We start from the raw sequence: 19,851 nt of genomic DNA on the forward strand, positions 1-19,851 counted from the left end.
CAGGGTCCTGCTCTTGGCATAATATTTGGGCCACTTTAGGGAATGCTGGGTTTTTCCATTTAATGCATCTGAAGCCCTGGCACTGGATATCACTGGGCTGGCCCCCGTTGCAGCGGGTGAGCTGTCTTTAGGGGCAGGAGACTGCCAAAGCTGAGGTTCACTGAGAGGCCCCAGAAAGTACCAGTGGGGAAATCAAGGAAGATTGGGAAATCAAGGGTCCATTGGGAACAGGGCAAGAGGGGCACTGCTGGGGCTCACAGCCAGCCAAGAATGGCTCTGAAATGCTATTCTAGAAACCGCCCTAGAGGAAGGCAAGGGGAGTGTCTGGACTGAGCCCCCTGGTCACCACCTCTCTTCCTGTCTTGCAGTTGCTGTGGGGGGCTGAGGAGGAGAAGAAGCGTCAGTGTGTCTTCAAGGGCAAAGATCCCCAGGTGAGTGCCAGGGATGTGACACCCCCCTCCCTACCAGAAGTGGGTCTGCCATTCCTGTGCTGGGGGGCTCCTTCTGCCCCTTGGATTGGGCTGTGACCAGCTCAAGGCATCCCCTCCATTGCTGGGGGGCATTCTGAGTTAGGCAGAGCTCAAAGCTTTCCTCTTTTGTCCCTTGCAGAGAGACTGTCACAATTACATCAAGATCTTGCTGCAGCTGAACAGTACCCACCTGTACACCTGTGGGACCAGCGCCTTCAGCCCCACCTGCACCTACATTGTGAGTAAGCTTGTGGGGGGGGGGACACACTTTGCTGCCAGTATGGGACCCCTCACCTTGGAGAATCAGAACTATGAGGTTGGGCCAACCAACTCAGCTTTCACCAGCCTGCTGCTCTCTAGGTATTTTGAACTACAACTCCCAGCAGCCCAAACAGTGTGGCAGTTCGCCCACCAGCCCCTGTGTCACATGCAAGCTGGGGGTCTTGGGGGTGGTAGTCCAAAGCACGTGGAGGGCACCAGGTTGGCAGAAGATGAGCTATCTTAAGAGACTCTCCCATGCACCCTTCAACAGGATCAAGCAAATGCCTTTTGGAGATGTTTGTCTTGCCAGGAGTTTCCACCACCTCCCTGGGCAGCCTGGCCCAGTCCTGTATGGACCTTCTCGCACTGGATCAAGCCCCATTCATGAGGAAGCCTCCAGCTGCCAGTTGTGGGCAGACCCTGGATGGAGTCCTGTTTTCTGGCAAGGAGCCACTGCTGTTTACTGCTGTAGTGTTGAAAACACAGCTCAGTGCTCTCACAGGCTAGGACCCTGGCAGGATTTGCACCTGGAGGCTGTGCAAGGGTCTTCTTGAAGGCCCTAGAGTTAGAGTCTACATGTTCAGGGAGCCCCAGCCCCTACTATTTGGGGTTAGTGCTAGGTATTGTCTCCTTGCCTATTTGAGTCCCCACACCTTTTTAAAAAACAGAAACGTTTTTGCCTCAACACCACCCCCAAATACATACTTCCTGGCATCTTCCTGACTGCACCATCCTCCCATTTAGAACATTCCAGAATTCAGCCTGAAGCGAGAGGCCTCCGGGAAGCTGTTGCTGGAGGACGGGAAAGGGCGCTGCCCCTTTGATCCTGCATACAGGTCCACGGCCATCATGGTTGGTAAGGAGATCCTGGGTTATAGCCAGGGGCTGCCTCCCTCCATTCCATGGAACCAAGGAGGGAAGGGTCTGGGCCACCCCCAGGACTGGAAGAGTCATAGAAACATAGACGGGGGGGGGGGGACCCAAAGGGTCAACTAGTCCTGTCCCCTGCAATGCAGCAGGGAGAGGGGAGCCAGCCAAGTCTTTCTAAAGCATTGAAGAAGAGGAGGCTATCCCTGGGTTTCTGGTAAAGGGCTCTGAGGTTCTCCCTGATGGGGATGCTTTCTGGCAGATGGAGAACTGTATGCGGGGACCGTGAGCAACTTCCAAGGCAACGAGCCAACCATCCTGCGGAGTCACGGCAGTCGCCCGGCCATCAAGACCGAGAACTCGCTCAACTGGCTGCAAGGTGTGTGGGGTAGCATAAGAACATGAGAGAAGCCTTCTAGATCAGGCCCATCTAGTCAATCATCCAACCAGAGGCCCCAAAGGGAAACCCTGCAAGCAGGATCTGAGCAGAATAGCCTTTTCCCCTCCTGCGGTTTCCTGCAGCTGGTATTCAGAAGCATGGCTGCCTCTGACTGTGGATGCAGAGCCGAGCCTTGTGTCTAGTAGGCATCCATAGTCCTCTCCTTTGTGGAGATGGGTGAGCCCGGAAGCTGTGCTCCTCAGTGAGATGACTGGGGAGCATGTTTATTGCCTCAAATGGCTTGGACATCAGGACCTTCACTGGTCTTTCCCATGGTCTTGGGGGCAGGAGTGAATTCGCAAGAGCCTTCTTCAAGCCAAGGTGGTCTTCCACTAGCTAGACCCTCTGCAGCTCTGGTTTGGACTCGCCATTGGGATGGGGGGCTCCAAGCCTCTTCCTTGGATCCAGATCCATGGGATGAGGGAGCAACTGCAGAAAGGCCTGCCTCTGCCATCAGGAGGGCTGCAGCTCAGCAGCAGAGCATCTGCCTTGCATGCGGAAAGTCCCAGGTTCAGTCCCCAATGGCATCTCCAGGTAGGGGTCAGAGAGACTCCTGCCTGAAACCCTGGAGAGCTGCTGCCAGCCAGTGTAGGTAATGCTGAGCAAGATGGACCAATGGTCTGTCTCATATAAGGCAGCTTCCTATGTTCCTATGTGCCACAGATCCCTTCTTTGTGGGCTCGGCCTACCTGCGAGAGAGCCACCCGCCCAGCAGCCCCCAAGGGGACGACGACAAGATCTACTTCTTCTTCAGTGAAAGTGGCAAGGAGTTTGACTTCTTTGAAGACACTGTTGTGTCACGCATCGCCCGTGTGTGCAAGGTGAGGAGGGCTTCGTTTGTTTGGGGACTGGGATGTTTTTTCCCCCTTTCCCTTTTTGCAAAAGTTTGGAGAAAGTGGAAACCTCCCTTTCTGCTGAGCCAGGGCCAGCCCAAGACACTTTGCTGCCTGAGCCAGAGCAGTAAATGGTCCTCCCCGCCCGCTTAATTCAAGGTTCATTGTGCCCAAGGCTGGCCGAGTTATTTTGGCGCCTGAGGCAGGAGATTCTACAAGCACGTCTCCCTGGGAGAAGAATGGTCATAAACTAATAAACTAGTAATATGCTGCTGCCCTTGCTGCTTCTCTGGGCCTGCAGCGCCCCCTGGTGCCCATCGCTTGCTCTCTCATGCCTTCTCTCGGCACCAGCAGGAACAGCAAGTGGCAGCTGGGAGCAACCAGCTGGGTTCAGCGTGGAAGGAGAGTTTAAAAATTTTTTAAAGCCACCTTTCTGTTCCAGGTGGAGAACTCGATTTTTATGTGCAACAGCTTTTGACCAGTTCCTCTCAAAGTTTTATTGAAGCATTTCTTATTTATTGGATTTAAATCCCACCTCTTCTCCCTGGAGCTCAAGGTGGCTTACATGCTTCTTTTCCTCTTCATTTAATCCCCACAACCACCCTGTAAGGTAGGCTAGGCTGAGAGATGGTGATGGGCCCAAGGTTACCCAGTAAGCTTCGTGGCCAAGTGGGGATTTTGAACCCTGGTCTCCCGACACTCTAACCCAGGAGTCAGCAAACTTTTTCAGTAGGGGGCCAGTCCACTGTCCCTCAAACCTTGTGGGAGGGCCGGACTATATATTTTTTTAAAAAATTAACGAATTCCTGTGCCCCACAAATAACCCAGAGATGCATTTTAAATAAAAGCACACATTCTACTCATGTAAAAACACACTTATTCCCAGAGTGTCTGCAGGCCAGATTTAGAAGACGATTGGGCCAGATCCGGCCCCCAGGCCTTAGTTTGCCTACCTATGCTCTAACCACTATACCACCCTTTACTGCAAGTGTAATCCCAGACTCTCTTACAAATAAAAGTGAATCCAGTTACACTCTCAAAGGTCTCAAAACAAGGCAGGTGTTTCTAAATAGGCTGCCAGGGAAAATTCTTCTGGGCATCCTGGGCCTCTGCTCTGTAACGTAATACAACTTTGGACCAAACTAGACGTGAGCATCTGGGATGCAGGAACTTGTGACCTCCCATTGAGTAGGGATGGGAGGGAAGTACAATTTGCATCTAGCTACATCTCATTTGGCCCCAAGTCTAACCGTCTTCCACCAAGCCTGTCTCAAGTCCAAAATTAAAAGCCCATTAGATGTCCTTCCTGCCACACTGTGGCTTTTCTAGGCTCAGCTCTTGCAACTTGACATGACAGCACCACCCCTCACCCCTTCCTTTCTCTCCATGCCAGGGCGACGTTGGGGGTGAGCGGGTTCTCCAGAGGCGGTGGACGACCTTCCTGAAGGCCCAGCTGCTGTGCTCACACCCCGAGGACGGCTTCCCCTTCAACGTGCTGCAGGACATGTTTGTGCTCACCCCAGGCGAGAACTTGGCAGAGACCGTCTTCTACGGAGTCTTCACCTCTCAGTGGTGAGCAGCGAGAGGAGGCTGCCTCTGTGGGCTGCCAGGTTCCCTTCGCAGAGGGCACTTGGTGCATGCCCCATTACTTCTGCATGCCTGCGGGTCCTTGACTGCCCCATTTATATATTTATTGTCAATTAATTTTTATTCATTTTTCAAATGTATAACACATCAACGCCAAATTAAAACTAATACATTTCCCCCCCAAAATACCTGGCTTTGCACTCTCTCAGATATTTCCATTTCTTACCCTTTTACATGCTGCTTATTTTACAGATTTATCTCTAATTAACACCTATTTTTCATTAGCAAATTCCTTATCCCTCAGCTGTGCCTTTACCAGCTCCTGCATATAGATCAAACAAAATTATATCAAATGACAAGTGAGGTTATAGTAGTTTAAATCTTTCATTCCTCTTTCTCGACTGTCCCATCCTTGACCCTCCTCCTCCTTCTTCCTCTCTCCCAGGGACAGGAAGGGCGCTGGGGGCGCTGCAGTCTGTGCCTTCTCCATGGTGGATGTGGAGGAAGCCTTCAGTGGGCTGTACAAGGAAGTCAACCGGGAGACCCAGCAGTGGTACACGGACACCCACCCTGTGCCAGAGCCCCGGCCTGGAGCGGTATGTCCGTCACCCAGCGACCAGCTCCATGGGCTTGGGGACGGGAAGGCCTTGGGACTGATGCTGGTGGGTCTGCCTGCCCTCCACCTTTAAGGCTACCAGGCTGCCTTTGGCTTTTGCCTGAGATCGTGCAGAGGGTAGGGGCTGCCAGAGTCCAGTGCTGGACAACCTAAGCTGCTGCTGCCTCCAGTGGCGTAGCGTGGGTTGTCAGCACCCGGGGCAAGGCAAGTAATTTGCGCCCCCTAACCCATGGATTTGCGCCCCCTAACCCTAACCCCCAGATGTTGCGCCCAGTGCGGCCGGCCCCCCCTGCACCCCCCATGCTACGCCACTGGCTGCCTCTCACCCCCTCGCTTCAAGACAGCTCTTTCCTTTCAATCCCCCTGCCCACAGTGCATTAACAGCCAGGCCCGGCGGATGAAGATCACCTCCTCACTCCAGATGCCTGACCGGGTGCTCAACTACCTCAAGGACCACTTCCTGATGAGCAGCCCCATTCGGAGCCAGCCACTCTTCCTCCTGCAGGGTCATGCCCGCTACCAGCAGATCAGCGTCCAGCGTGTCCAAGGCCTGCACCGGGCCTACGATGTCTTGTTCTTGGGCACAGGTGGGCAGTGGCAGCAGCGGCTGGGAGGAGGGAGGCAGGGGGAGGCCCTCTGGCAATGGGTGGAATGTCAGGAGGAGGAAGAGATGGTTCATAGCTGGGCAAGGGGAAGGATGGACCCCCCAAGGTGCTGGCTGCCTCTTACCTGCGCTTCCTGGATATAATTTATCCTTATTTTTCTCTCTCTCTCTCTCTCTCACACACACACACCCTGCCCATCTGGCTGGGTTTCCCCAGCCACTCTGGGTGGCTTGCAGCACATAAAAATTGTAAAACATCAGACATTAACATTTCCCGATACAAGGCTGCCTTCAGATGTCTTCTAGAAATCAGATAGTTGCTTATTTCCTTGGCATCTGATGGGAGGGCGTTCCACAGGGCAGGCGCCACTACCGAGAAGGTCCTCTGCCTTCCATGGCTACCAACCACGATGGGTATGTGCTGCTTCCATGAGAGAGGCAGCAATGCTTCTGCATGCCAGTGGCTGGAAACTGTAGGAGGGGAGAGGGCTCTTGTGCTCAGTTCCTGTTTGTGGGTTTCCCACGATGGGCATCTGGTTGGCTGCTGTGAACACAGCAGGCCAGGCTGGATGGGCCATTGGCTTGATCCTGCAGGTCTCTCCTTATGTTCCTCCTCTCAACTGGCTTAGATCTTCTCTTGGAAACTTGCTCCAAGCATCCTTAGAGAGGAGGCATCCTGCAGAGAGCACGGCTGCATCCTGAGTACTCCTTGGAGGCGCCCTGGGCTGCCCCCTTTCTAGATATTCAGTTCTATCCTGCCTATCATGGAACCCAAGGGAGCAGACACCTGGCTCTCAGGAGGTCCCCCACCCACCCTGACCAGGCTTGGGCCTGCTTATCTTCAGCAAGGTGGTGGTAGTGACCTCCTCCACCTTCTCCATTGCCTGCGCTGCTGTGGCAGCCTTGTGGCTGGTGGGAGAGACCTGTTTAGGGAAGTTTTTAATGTTTGGTGTTATATTGTATTTTTAGTATTTTGTTGGAAGCTGCCCAGAGTGGCTGGGGAAACCCAGCCAGATGGGTGGGGTATAAATTATTATCATTATTATTATTATTATTATTATTATTATTATTACACTCCAAGTCTCTCATTCTACAGCTGGCTTCTTTTTTCTTGCTGCTGCCTTCAGAATTTTCCGTTTCAATTTGCCATGTGTGTTACGATTCTTTAAGATGCCTAGTGAGGGGTCTGAATCAGGCCCAAAAATGTGGGGGAGGAATTAGAGACTATGCTGAATTTAAAAGTGGGAGAGTGTTGCAGAGTGAGGCACATCTTGTCTTAAAGGCTGTTGACGGGATAGCCCAGGGTTTCCCAAACTTGGGTCGCCAGCTGTTTTTTTGGACTACAACTCCCATCATCCCTAGCTAACAAGACCAGTGGTCGGGGTGATGGGAATTGTAGTCCAAAAGCAGCTGGAGACCCAAGTTTGGGAAACCTTGGTATAGCCCAACCTAAGACCAGCCTGGCCACAAAGGGGAGTCTGTGCCATTTCCACTTACTCAGAATAGCAGACAGGAAACATGCCCAACAACCGGAGAGAGAGAGAGAGAGCAGGCTGTTGGGTATCTGGGAAGGCTGTTGGCCACTCTTGGTTGGGACCTCCAGACTTCAAACATGCAGGTTTTGGTTCTCTGTGGCTGGCCCTGGACAGGTGGGGAGGGAGGGAATGGAGCTGTTCTGTGTGGGACTGGCCGGCAGGTAGGAGACAGCTGTTTGCCCTGGCCCTCATCGCTGGGCTCCCCTTTCTGCTTGCAGATGACGGCTGGCTGCACAAGGCCGTGGTGATGGAGCAGCAGGTCCAGATCATTGAAGAGATCCAGCTCTTCCCTGCTGGGCAGCCTGTCCTCAAGCTGCTTCTGGACCCCGCCCAGGTAAGACAGAGGGGCATCCTGGGAAACTCCCACCAGCATCCTCATCAGAAGAGGGAAGCCGTCTCCACAAGAGAGAGAAGTGGCCAGTCTGGGGGTTGTGTGCCTTCCAAGAGGACTCAGCTCTGAGCTTCAAAGCGAGGGTTCCCTCCTCAGTGGCTGCTGTAGATCCACCCTTGCCTTGATCTGCGTGGGCACCTTGGGTCTCCACTCCTTCCCAGAAACGTTGCTCTGTGCTAGCCTGACTCAGGCAGATACTTCTGAACCAGCAGGGACCCCCTTAGCTAGGCACAGTGGGCAGGACAAGGGCTGGTTTGGAGAGCTTCTGTTTCCTGGTGGCCAGCCGCTCTGCCCGCAGGGGTCAGGTGCTGCATGACTGGCTTGTGGCCGCTGGAGACCCTCTGACAGGTGACCTACAGGAGGCATGGTGGGTCTGCTCTGTGGAACGAGCCTGACTTAGCTCCCCCTGTCCTCCCCGCAGGGCCTCCTTTACGCTGCCTCCTACACTGCTCTCGTCCAAGTGCCGCTCTCCAACTGCAGCATGTACCGGACCTGTGCTGAATGCATCCTGTCTCGGGACCCCTTCTGCATCTGGAGCGGGGGGGCCTGCATTCCACTTCTCCCAGACCGCTCATGGCCCCATGCAGGGTGAGTGCTTCTTCCACCAGGCGTAAGTGGGGATGCCCATCTCCTTCCTCCCCCTCCCCCTCAACCCATGCGTGGCCTCTGCCCCCTCCCTCCTCGCCTCTCCCTTCACCATTGCTGCCTCCATCTCTCACCAGGCCCAGCTGGCTTCAGGACATCGAAGGAGCTGATGCCACCCAGCTTTGCCAGACGAGCAATGGGCAGCCCAGCCATTCAGCCACAGGTAAAGACCAAATCTGGGGTGGGGGCTTTGAGAACTCTGGCAACAAAAGAGGGAAAATGAGATGAGGGGTTACAGGCACTCTCTTTCTGGCTCTGTCCTGCCTGCTGGCCTAGAATCTCTCTGGCAACTTATTTATTTATCACTTTTATATTCCACCTTTCCCTCAAGCAGCTCAAGGTGGCATACATTCTTCTGTTCCCCACAATTTTATCCTCAGGACAACAACCCTGTGAGGTAGACTAGGCTGAGAGACAGTGACTGGCTCAAGGCCACGCCCAGTGAATTTGATGGGGGTGAGGGGATTTGAACGCTGGTCTCCCAGACCCCAGTCCGACACCACACTGGGTCTCCTGGGCTCGGCTGCCTGGCAGCCTCCCTGTGGCACGCGGGGCCTGACTGGTGGGTGTCCCTTCTCTCCCCTCTACAGAAGAGCCCCCATGCCAGGCGGTGGTGATCTTGGGCTCCAGCGCTGTGCAGACACTCCCTTGCCCGCAGCTCTCCAACCTGGCTTCTCGGCACTGGCTGCACAATGGGGTTGCCATCAACACTTCTGCTGTCCTGGTGCTTCCCAAAGGAGAGCTGGTTCTGATGGGCAGCCCGGCCCAGGCGGGACGCTATGACTGCTGGTCGCAGGAGGGTGGCTTCCGGCAGCTGATGGCCAGTTACTGCGTGCGGGTCGAGCCCACTCTGGGAGCCCGGATCGTGCCCCTCCAGAACCCCCTAGAGACCATCAGCACCTCCAGGAGCGTCTCGGCGGCGGCTGCGGGGAGCAGCATGTCAGCTCTGCTGGAGGGCAAGACCTACTGGACGGAGTTCCTGGTGATGTGCGTGGCTTTTGCCGTCACCGTGACGCTCCTGACCCTCTTCGTTCTGCACCGGCACCGCAACACCGTGAAGACCTTCCTCAAGCAGGGCAAGTGCACCAGCGCCCATCCCAAGAAACCCCGGAAGATGGGGCTTCCCGCAGAGAACTTGCCCCTCAACGGGGCCCATACGCCCAGTGCCATCCTAGACCACAAGGGCTACCAGGCCCTCCACGACAGCCACGCGGCCAACACGCCTCTGCATGCCGCTCCGGCGGCGCAGCCCAGCGTGGCCTTCTCGGAGTCCGACCGACGCCCGCTCAGCGTCCACGAAAGCGTCGTGGAGGTGTTGACTCCCGCCCAGCGGCCGCGTGTGCGCCTCGGCTCCGAGATCCGGGACTCAGTTGTATGAGCCGCATTGTTGCATCCACAGACCCTGCTGTGCTGAGCCTTCCGAGGAACCAGGAGCTCCTGGTGCCCCTGCCCAAACCAGAACTGCCCTACGGACTGTGAACGGACAGAAGAGGCCCTGCAGTGTTGGGCATTTGGGCTGCATCCTCTCGCCCTGCGCTGGGGCACCTGTGTCTCTCTGCGCTGCCCTGGACTCCTTGCAAACAATGGCCGGAACCTGCAGAGAGCAGAGCGGGCACTCCTAAGCCTTGAGGAGCAGGGGTGGCCTGCTCCCTGGCTGCTGCAAGGATGCTCAGCTGGGCAGAAGGGGAGACACTTTGGCCCGGGCTGTTGTCCTAGGTCAGAGGAGCCAGACCCAAGACCCACTGGGCTGGGGCAGGACGAGAGACTGCAAGGAGGCTGCAGAAGGAGGCCCTGTCCTTGGCCTGCCCAGTTCCTGCACTTCCTTCCAAAGAGAGCACCCTCTGGGCCAAGGAGTGGCACCTGCGAGCTCTCTCAATGGGTGGGTGTGTTGTGTTGTGTGCATGGGGTGGAGTCTGGCTTCTTGTGAACTCTGTGGGGTTAGGGGGAGAACCTGTTGAATGTTTAGGGTGTTTGCTTGGTGTGTGGAAGTGTGAGAGTGGGGCTCAGGTGCCATGTTGCGAGGGGGAAGGGACACACCCACTGAACACAGATACCAGGCCTGCCCTTCTGACTCTTGCGCACTCTAGGTTTGGCTGTCTGCCACTGTGAATTCTGCCTGGGCTCCAGCACAGAGCTGCCTCTTGCCTGGGTCAGATATGTGGAAGGGCAGGCCCTGGCTTGGCCACTCGCAACAGCAGCCCCAGCGCACCCCCACGCTTCCCACAAGTGCACTTGCACAAGCCTTGTGTGTTGGTTGTGTTTATTTTTACATAAAAGTTGACGTCTCCTTTGACAATGGTTTGGGCCTGACCTCTCTCGACGCTGCCCAGCCTTCTCACAGCAGCCAAGGCTCCCTGATCCCTGCCTCTCAACCCTCCCTGGCAGCCCCAATGGCTGGGTGTGTGCTTTGGAGCCTCCAGGTCCCACCAGCATCCCTGTGTGCCCCTTGAGCGCTGGGAGCTGTGGCATATACCTATGGGCAAAGCCTCAGCCTCTACCACCAGGGGAATCTGGGCAGAATGGCGGCTGCTGCTGCCCCTGTGAGCCACGCAGCAATTCCCCCCCCCCCCCCCGTCTCTTTCTGGCTGCATGACAAGAAGTGGTTCCGAATGGGGCAAATATCAAAGGGTAGAAGGAAACAGGTGGAAGGAGCAGGGGCCCTGTTGGAGGAGGCAGTAGAGGAGCTTGCTCCAACAGCCTTTTCCACTCTTGTCACGAGGGGCAGATGCAGTCATTTCTCCTTGCACTCTGCCAACCTGGGCTTATCCTCTCTCCACTGAGGGGGTAAACAAAAGCAGGCCAGGGGACTTATAGGTGCCAGGTCCTGAGTTTTATTAGTAGCAGTGTAGAAACCAGATAAGATCACAATAGGTTTTGTAAAAAGAGGGTGGATATTTAAGGCTTTCGGAAACAGCCACCAACCTCGGGATTGCAAGTGCGCCCCCAACTCCAGCCCCCTCTGCCAGCTCAAATAACTGGCCAGAAAATTCAGATCCAACACCCCACCCCAACCTGCCTATATCACAAGTGGGCCAGCAGTGGTGACTGTACTTGTCTTTGCACCAACTGCTCTCCCAACAGCTGATCTCCAAGTGGGGAAGGTGAGAAGCTGGAAACAGTTTGCAAAGGAGTGGGCAATCGTTAGGAGCTGCTGTCCGTTTCCCAGGGTGTGAAAGCCAGTCCAGGGCCCCGAAGAGACAGGCAGAGTTGGAGGCAGTCCCTGCTGCAGCAAAGGCACGGAGTCGATGGGAATGTCAGTGTAGGTACAGCAGTGTCAGGGAATAATGATCGTCGTCGCCCAGGATAGAAACCTCCTTGGAGTGTGACTTCTCTGATGCAGCCGAGAAGAGTCCAGTGCTCAGCACTCAGCCGGGATCTTCCCTGTCCCAGGCTGCAGTGAAGCAAGAAGTCAAGAGTACAGACCATGGCTCCCAGCATGCCTTGCTCCACACCCATCTCCTCAAGAACAGTAGTGTGGGGGATGAGGTTCAAAGACACCCCACCCTGTCAAGAGCCTGGTTGCTGTCTGGACCTAGAGCTTGGGTGGGGTTGCAAGGCAGGATGTTCCCCTTGGCACAGCTGTCCTCGGGTGGCTAGAAAGAAGTGGTTTGTTCCCTCTGTAAAGAGATGGAGGCATCTTCCAGCAGGAGGGAGAAGTAGGGAGGAATCAGAGCACAATTTTGAAGGAACTGGAAGAGAAAAGGGAAGAGGAGGAATAATGAGTTTGATCTTGCAAACTTGGGACCGCAGGAGCTCGTAGGCAGAATACTCCCAGGGCAGACTCCTGAAGCATTCACACATGCACACACCCCTGTGAGCTAGCTGGTCAACCAGGGAGCAAACCCAACCCCAACTGAAGCAAGGGAAGGGCAGAAGGTACCTGGTGAAGTCTGGGGAGCGGGAAATTATGTGCTGGAACTCGGAAAGATTGATGGTCCCGTCTTTGTCGATATCGGACTCCTCCAAGATCTGATGGAAACAAAGGAGCCTCGTGGGGCAAGAGCAGCAGCAGTTCCCAGATTGGGCCGACCTTCCTCTTCACCCCACCCAGGGGGAGAGGTGAGAACTCGAACCCAGCTCCCCAGCAGCAGTAGCCCCACCTTGGCTGGTACTCACGTTCTGGATGAGCTGGTCCATCTCCATGGCACTCAGCCTGCTGTCCTCGCCTTCCCCCGTCAGGCAATTCACCAGGTTCTCCAAATCCTTCTTGTCAAGAGTTCCATCATCATCAAAATCTGGGGGTGCAGGAGGAGAACAGACCATTAGTTGGCACTTGCTGAGCTTACCAAACTTGCCTGCTCCCGGGGGTCCTTTTATTTGGAGTGGGGAGGCCTGCTTTGCTTCTAAGAAAGAAGCAGGCCACGTTCAGCAAAGCTCTGAGGGGTATTCTAGATTTCTCCACTGCTCTGCTTTTGAGAAGGGACAAATGGATACTGTAAGGGACTGCAAGACGGGGGAAGAAGCAGCCCTGCCGTGTAGGGCAGTCCTGGAGAACCTGTGGCCCTCAATATGTTTCTGGGTAATCCCTCACCCACTGGCTGTGCTGGGATTCCAACCAAGTCTGAAGGGAAAATGGATTCTCATAAATCCCTGGTGTGGGGGTCAAAGAGGCAGAGACCACCTTCCTGCCTCCGTGGAAACAACCACCTAGGCATCCCCAGGCAGGAGCCTAAGAACAACCTGCTGCATCAGGCCAATGGCCCATCTTGTCCAGCATCCTGTTCTCACAGTGGCCAACCCGGTGCCCCAAACGGAAGCTCACAAGCAGGACCCAAGCCCAAGAGCCCTCTCCCCTCCCTCTTGTGGCTTCCAGATACTGACATTCAGAAGCATTACTCTGCCTGACCGTGGAGATATAACATACCATAATAGCCTTAGTAGTGCTCCTTGGGGACTCAAAGGCCAGCCCAGGCTACTTCAAATTGAATTTGAAAATTGAATTGAAATTGAAATACTTTATTGTCACTTGTACAACTTGTATACAGTGAGATTACACGAGCACCCCCCACTCAGCTCTCTTAGTCTTAATTCCCCTCGTTTACTGACACACACACACACCAAACCCGAAAGTCAGTTGCCCTGTTGTTATCTTTTCATTCAGCAGCCTAACAGCCCACGGATAGAAGCTGTTCTTTACCCTGTTGGTGCAACTAATCATGCTTCTATATCTTCTGCCTAAGGGCAGGAGATCAAGAAAGTGCCAGCCAGGGTGTGAATTATCCCTGAGAATTTTCCTCACTCTCCTGAGGCAACCTTATTCCACTATTTCATCCAGTGGATTCACAGGACAGCCCGTAATATCTTGTGCTGTATTCACCACCCTCTGTAGACACTTCCTATCAGATGATGTCAAACCAGCATATCACACCATGATGCAGCATGAAAGGACACTTTCTATTGTTGACCAGTAGAAGGAGATCATCAGATGTTGATTGACATTGTTTTTCCGCAAGACACTGAGGAGATGGAGTATCTGTTGGGCTTTCTTAACCACCTGGGTTGTATTTATTTTCCAAGTAAGGTCTTCACTGAGATAAACTCCTAGGGATTTAAAGAAAGAGACTCTCTCCACACAGCCCTCCCTGATGTACAGCAGGGCTAGTTCTCCTCTCTTCCTCCAAAAGTCCAACACCATCTCCTTTGTCTTGCTGATATTAAGGTGCAAGTTGTTCTCTAGGCACCATGTAGATATTTTTTTGGACCTCCCCTCTATACACTGATTCGTCTCCACCTCTTATTAAACCCATTATGGTGGTGTCATCTGCAAACTTAATAATTGCAGTAGACTGGTCAGAAGGGTTTCCCATTGCTCATCAAGTTCAGCAGTGCCCAAGCAAGGGAGATAAAAGCCACTTCCCAACTGACCCCTTCCGAACATGGGGTAAGCAAGGAGATATGCCACCTCCAGATTTAGAGAGAGTCCTTCATCCATGCCTGTTGGTAGCCATCAATCCTTGAATTTTTCTGATCCTTTGACCAAGCTGCTGGGAAGCCAGCACCACCCTGTCTTGAGGCTATGAATCCCATAAGCTCCTTTTGCACACTCTGTGCCAATCCGTATCCCTGCACGGCTCTTACATTTCAGCTCTTTCAAAGAGAGTGCAGCTGCACTCTCGGCTCACAGAAAGTCTCCCAACAAAGTGCTTCCGCTTTCTCTCTCACAGACTAAGCCCCAACCAAGCTGGAACTTACCAAAGATGCGGAAGGCGTAATGCGATTTGATCTCTGGCGTTGCAGAGTCGCTGAAGACGCTCAGCATGTCCAGAAAGTCCTCAAAGGACAGGCCACCTTCCCTGTCATCCGTGGTAGAGAAGACGTGGCAAATGCGGTGCCGGAAGGGGTTTGCCTGGAAGCACAAAGAGGGGAGGGGGGACAGTAAGGAGCTTCCTCCAGTGTGTTATCCAAAGCCCAGTGCAGATGGAAAGGAACAGAAGGCTAAACCCATACCAGCAAACTGGACCTACAGATCTACCCGGGGCAGGGATGGAGAAATGTGTTGGGCCCTCCAAGTGATGCTGGATGTCCCCTGCCCCCAGGATGTCCCCTGTCTTCAGCCTACACAACCAATTATCAGAGATTAGATTTATTTGCAATACTTACATCCCCACTTTCATTATAAATGATTTCAGGACAGGTCCCAACAGTAAAAACTACATAAATCCAATCAAAAATTGGGACAAAAATCTGCAGCTTATGGTATAGTAAAAAGATCACTCCCCTCATGCTCCCTCTTCACTATACAGGCCTAAACTCAAAAGACCTAGAGGAAGGCACCAGCTGTGACTGTTCCACAACCAGGGTGCCACCACCGAGAAAGCCCTATCCTGAGTCCCAGCACCCAGGACCTTGTTTTGTGATGGCCATCCTGGCAGATCTCAAATCACAGGCTGGACAATACAGGGAGGGATAAGACTGCCTTCAGAGGTGGGCTCTGGGACCTTTAGGGCTCTACATATCAAAAACAAAACAATGAGTTGGGCTCACTAGCAAATAGATGGGATGTGCAGCCCAGCCACAGCTCTTGGATGCACCCAGCTGCAGTCTCCTGTACAGGTCACAGAACAATAAACATGTATCCTGTACAGACCTTGCCCAGGGCCTCTCCTGAGAGGCAAACAGTGTTCCCCTCCCCTCCCAGCATACCCGCAGTTCAGGCAGCATCAAAATCTTGCTCTTGGGGATCCTTGTGGTGAAAGCCTGATCCCGGTCCTCTTTGGGCAGCAGTTCACTGAATCGCTTGTGGGCCCTGAAAGAGAAGACAGCGGGCAATGCCAGCCAAGTTCCTTCCTCCCTGGACGGATGCCCTGCCCAGCTGGTGCCAGCTTTCCATCAGCCCTGCAGCACCAGCTCCTCCTCTCTTTGGTGGGAGGGTGTTTTCCCTGTGCTGCACTATGCCTGGCAGTGCCCTCCCCATCTCACTTATCTACCCACACTCAGCTTGGGGAATTCCCGCTGTCATCACTACATCCCTCCAGGTGAAGCTGCAGGTGCCTCTGAACCCTTGAGCAAAGTCCGCCTGTCAACCCAGGGCTGAGGCCAGGGTGAGGGGACTGGACCTTGGCATCCCCAGGGGAGAGGGAGGGCCAAGGCAGCTCAGTGATGGGGCACCCAGTTCAACCCCTGCTGGTATCTCCAGCCCCTCCCTGTGCCAGTAGAAATGGCTTGGCTACCTTAAAATCATAGAACTGCAGAGCAGAAAGGGACACCAAGGGCCATCTACTCCAACCCCCTGCAATGCTCTTGGGAGTCAGGCAAGCTTGCTCAGCTTGCTCAGCAATGGCAGGGTCGTTGGGAAGCCTGTCTCCCCACCGCTCACACCCAGGCACCCTAGAAAGAGCCTCACGAAGGAGGGGGGATATACTCACAGCAGGATCTCTTGCTTGGTCAAGAAGGTCAGCTCCTAGGAAAGCGGGACAGGGTGGAAAGGAGGGAGAGAAGGTTAGTCTGCTGGAGAAGAGGGAGGGGTGGAGGGGTCCCATCATGTCCCCCTCACCAGTCTGCCCCGTGCCCTCCAGACGTGGCTGGACTCCTCCTCCTCCCAGAAGCCTGCACCATCTATGGGCAACTGGGATGGGCTGGAGTCCCGCCACATCTGGAGAGAAGCCCCCTGGAGGGGGGCAAGTTGACTCCCACACACAACTACTGCCCCTCAGCTCCACCCCCACCCCGCCAAGCGAGAAAGGTTTAGAGAGCCCAGCGAAGGTAGGTCACCTCCCCCCCTCGGACGAAGGCGGCCCAGCGAGCTGCACAGCGAAGGGACAAGGCGGGAGAGGGTACCTGGTATTCCCCCAGGAGGTCTCGAGGTAGGCGGCTGCCGGAGGCCCCCATGGCGACGACGGTACAACTTGAGGCAAACTCCGGGAACTTCCTTGTCTCCTCCTCCCCACTCCCCTCGACGGGACGTCACTGTCGCCAGGCAACCACCCCGTAGCCCCGCCCATTCCGAAAGGAGGCAGGCGGAGCCCGGCATGGCCCGTTGCGGGAGGTGGGGGTGTCCCGGGATGCGTTGCTGCTGGCAGACTCCGAGGCATTCCCTCCTCCGCTCGCCGGCCGGCCAGTTAGGACAGGATGGATGGAGGCCCCCTCTCCCACCGTTCCCCGCACCAGATAAGCTCCGGCGGTCGGAGCCGTCGAGGGGGAAGCAGCAGCGATGGCATCCCGCGCGGTGGCCAAGCCGGTGATGGGCTTCCTTCCCCAGATCAGTCGATGCTGCTGCCAGTCCCGCCCGACGACCGCGACTAAGGAAGCGCCGCCCGGGACGCGGCCACGTGGCCCACCGACAGTCCGACGTGAGCAGCACAGCGGCGGCAGGCGAGGAAGAAGAGAGAGGGATCCGGCCGGACTTCGTCTGCAGGGCCCAGGAGAGGTAGGAGGCTAGGAGCGGGCCGGGCTGTGTTGCTTGTGGAGCAGCGGGGAGGCTGCAGTCTGAGCCCTGGGCGGCGTCCCCTGCTGGCGATGCTGCTGCGGATCCCCCAGACTGCGGCCTTCTGGAGCACGCCGGGCTTTTTCGCCAACAGAGGCTGGAGCTGGCGAGCCCCCTGTGCGTTAAGGAGCCCGAGGGAGACGCCAAGGTTGAGGAGTGGAGGGCACTCACAGGCGCTGCCTGGACTCCCAGCATGAGGAGCTCCCCCCATTTCTTGTGCTTTCAGGAAATGTACAGCCCAGCAGGGCCACAGAGCAGCAATGGGATGGGGAGTTTCATCCTTCGCACTGACCCAGTAAGCATAACTGTCAACTTTTCCCTTTTCTTGCGAGGAATCCTATTTGGAATAAGGGAATTTCTCTTTAAAAAAGGGAAACGTTGACAGCTATGCCCAGTAAGTCTGGCTTTGCCATCCTGGTGCCTCCATTTGTTTTTGACTACAACTCCCATCAGCCCCCAAACATCTGGAGGGCACCAGGTTGGCGTTTGCAAAGGAAGAGCTGGTGGTGCCAGCCTCAGATTCCTCTTCCACATATGTTTGGCTTCTCAGTCCAGAGCTGAGTTACCCAGCCGAACTGCAGGCACTGAAAGCAACCAAGAACAGCTCTCTGGGGCTTCATTGCGTCTCTCTCTAATGCGGGCTCTTCTGTCTTTCTTAGTTCTATTTCAGAGCAGCCTCTGGTTGCCTCCACCCTAACCATGGAGCTTGGCCCCACCAGCCATGAACCTCCGAGACCCCAATCTCAGAAGGTCTCCGATCTCTCCCCTGCAGAGGTTTTTGCCTATGACGAGAGGGACTTTGTGCTGAGTGGAGTAGAGTGGCAGGAAAACAGAGGGAATCGTGGACCCCCTGGCCACACCATGTCCCGCTTTGACAGAGTTCTTCAGTCAGGCTGGAAGGACAGACAGAACCGGGGACTCTTCCGCTACTACTTGGAGGAGCTGCAGACCCGGATCCTGCCAGGGATGGTAGGATTTGTGGCCCAGCTGAACATCCAAAGGGGGTCAGAGAGAAGGAGACCCCAGGAGATCCAAAGCATCCAGCAGAGATTTGATCCCCAGCAGTTCAACTTCAGCAAGATCCGGCCTGAGGAGATTCTCTTTGGCATGTCCAGGGGCCAGACTTCCTCCAGGCCCTGCTTGGCAGGTGCTCAGATCCCGCCTGACTCTGCCTTTGTCCTTGTAGTGATCAATGTCAGCCCTTTGGAGTTTGGGCACATCCTTCTTATCCCTGATCCCACACTCTCATTGCCACAGATCCTTACCCCACAGGTCGTCTGCTTTGGCCTGGATGCTGTCCTCCTCAGTGGCCACCCTGGCTTCCGTGTGGGTTTCAACAGCCTTGGGGCCTTTGCCTCGGTCAACCACTTGCACCTTCATGGCTTTTACTTGAACTGGGAGCTGCTGGTTGAATCAGCCCCCTGTGAGCCTCTCCTGCCCGAAGCAAACTTCTATCTGCTGCAGGAGGTCCCAGTTCCCTGCTTCGTTTTCTATAGTGAAGGGCAGCAGTTAGAGGAGCTGGCACAGCGTGTTTGCCAGGTCACCAACTATCTGGTAAAGAAGGAGATCGCTCACAACCTGTTCATAACCAGAGGTGCTAAACCAGAGGGGCCCGTCCACTCAGGAGCCCGACCTGGAATCCGGATCATAGTCTGGGCCAGGAAATCCTATTTTGGTACCAAAGAAGAGTCTGCGTTCAATGTGGCTCTCTGCGAGCTGGCAGGGCACCTGCCCATCAAAACTGCCCAGGATTTTGAGAGTCTCACAGAAGCACTGGCCATTCGCACCCTTCAGAAATGTCTCCTCCCAGACTCTCTGTTTTCCCAGCTCCAGTGTGAGCTGGTGGCCCTCCTCAAAGAGTGATGTCACAGGGATGGTTGTGCTTCTGGAAATTCTGCTAATGTGTGCCTGTTCAGTAAGGAGGGGAGAGAGACCTCATTTACCCACAAATGCAATGGTAGAAGGACATGCAAAATTGCTGGTCAATAAAGCATAAATTCAACTGAATTCCTGCCTTTGTTCTTTTGACTCACAAGCTGTAACACAATATTTGCTTTCCTCAAAGCGCTTACACGGAATCAGACCATTTAGCTCAGTATTGTCCACCCCAAGAGTTGCCAACATAGCCAATTAAGGGAATCATAGTCCACATCTAGGTGGGCACCACGCTCGTTACCCCTGATCTACAATGTCAGGTGTGAGCTCTCTTAAGGTATCAGGTAGGAATCTTTCCCGGCGCCACTGGGAGATGCTGTCTGGACTTTGACTAGGAATCGTGCTCTGCACTGTTTGAGTGCTAAACTGAATATGTGTGATCCCTAAGCATTCCCAGTTAGAGCCCCTGTCAGTGTAGACAATACTGAGCCAGATGGACAAAGGATCTAATTTGGCGCATCCTTAATTTGACATTTTCATATATAAACAAACTGTTGCAAAAAAGTAGGGTTGTATACAATGCCATGCTACTGAAAGCCAGGGTGGGATAAGCATGAGCCTTGAGCACTGGTTGTAGCAATCTTGTCTAAAAATGCCCTAGTATTGCCTGAGCCTCCCCTGAATAACAAGTCCTGCAGCTGTTGGTGGTATTTATTTGCTCAGTACACCTCCAATTAAGAACATAAGAAGAACCTACCGGATCAGGCCAATGGCCCATCTAGTCTAACATCCTAGCTGAACATCT

The 19,851-nt window shown here is 54.6% G+C and overlaps 3 protein-coding genes across 7 annotated transcripts in view; 2 read left to right on the top strand and 1 right to left on the bottom strand.

Moving 5' to 3' along the window:
* The window catches only part of SEMA4B (semaphorin 4B), a 38,592-nt gene extending 28,048 nt beyond the window's left edge, over positions 1–10,544 (top strand). For all 4 annotated transcript variants that reach the window (XM_083411966.1, XM_083411965.1, XM_083411967.1 and 1 more), the window contains 12 exons: positions 369–431; positions 610–708; positions 1,476–1,587; positions 1,861–1,977; positions 2,701–2,858; positions 4,264–4,442; positions 4,903–5,053; positions 5,447–5,660; positions 7,431–7,546; positions 8,025–8,191; positions 8,326–8,411; positions 8,839–10,544. In XM_083411966.1, coding sequence (XP_083268092.1) covers positions 369–431; positions 610–708; positions 1,476–1,587; positions 1,861–1,977; positions 2,701–2,858; positions 4,264–4,442; positions 4,903–5,053; positions 5,447–5,660; positions 7,431–7,546; positions 8,025–8,191; positions 8,326–8,411; positions 8,839–9,626 — 2,250 coding nt within the window. In that variant the 3' untranslated portion in view covers positions 9,627–10,544. The remainder of the gene's footprint in view (positions 1–368; positions 432–609; positions 709–1,475; positions 1,588–1,860; positions 1,978–2,700; positions 2,859–4,263; positions 4,443–4,902; positions 5,054–5,446; positions 5,661–7,430; positions 7,547–8,024; positions 8,192–8,325; positions 8,412–8,838) is intronic.
* A 519-nt stretch (positions 10,545–11,063) lies between these two features.
* On the bottom strand, positions 11,064–16,632 carry CIB1 (calcium and integrin binding 1). The gene is made up of 7 exons (XM_083412342.1): positions 16,526–16,632; positions 16,114–16,148; positions 15,392–15,494; positions 14,441–14,594; positions 12,365–12,483; positions 12,129–12,217; positions 11,064–11,937 (listed from the first exon to the last, which is right to left on the bottom strand). Exons 1-7 carry the CDS (start codon positions 16,574–16,576, stop codon positions 11,916–11,918), a joined length of 573 nt encoding a protein of 190 aa, XP_083268468.1. The 5' UTR covers positions 16,577–16,632; the 3' UTR covers positions 11,064–11,915.
* Positions 16,633–16,720: 88 nt separating this feature from the next.
* GDPGP1 (GDP-D-glucose phosphorylase 1) lies at positions 16,721–19,178 on the top strand. 2 transcript variants are annotated; one of them, XM_083412156.1, is made up of 2 exons: positions 16,721–17,059; positions 17,831–19,178. In XM_083412156.1, the coding sequence occupies exons 1-2, from the start codon at positions 16,899–16,901 to the stop codon at positions 19,032–19,034; spliced, it is 1,365 nt and encodes a 454-aa protein (XP_083268282.1). In that variant the 5' UTR covers positions 16,721–16,898; the 3' UTR covers positions 19,035–19,178. The 2 variants fall into 2 exon arrangements, with proteins under 2 accessions (XP_083268282.1, XP_083268283.1); XM_083412157.1 differs by having other exon boundaries at positions 16,902–17,114.
* The last annotated feature ends 673 nt before the right edge of the window (positions 19,179–19,851 follow it).

The sequence above is a fragment of the Podarcis tiliguerta genome (assembly GCF_965153285.1).
Source record: "Podarcis tiliguerta genome assembly, chromosome: 14".
Taxonomy (NCBI): Eukaryota; Metazoa; Chordata; class Lepidosauria; order Squamata; family Lacertidae; genus Podarcis; species Podarcis tiliguerta.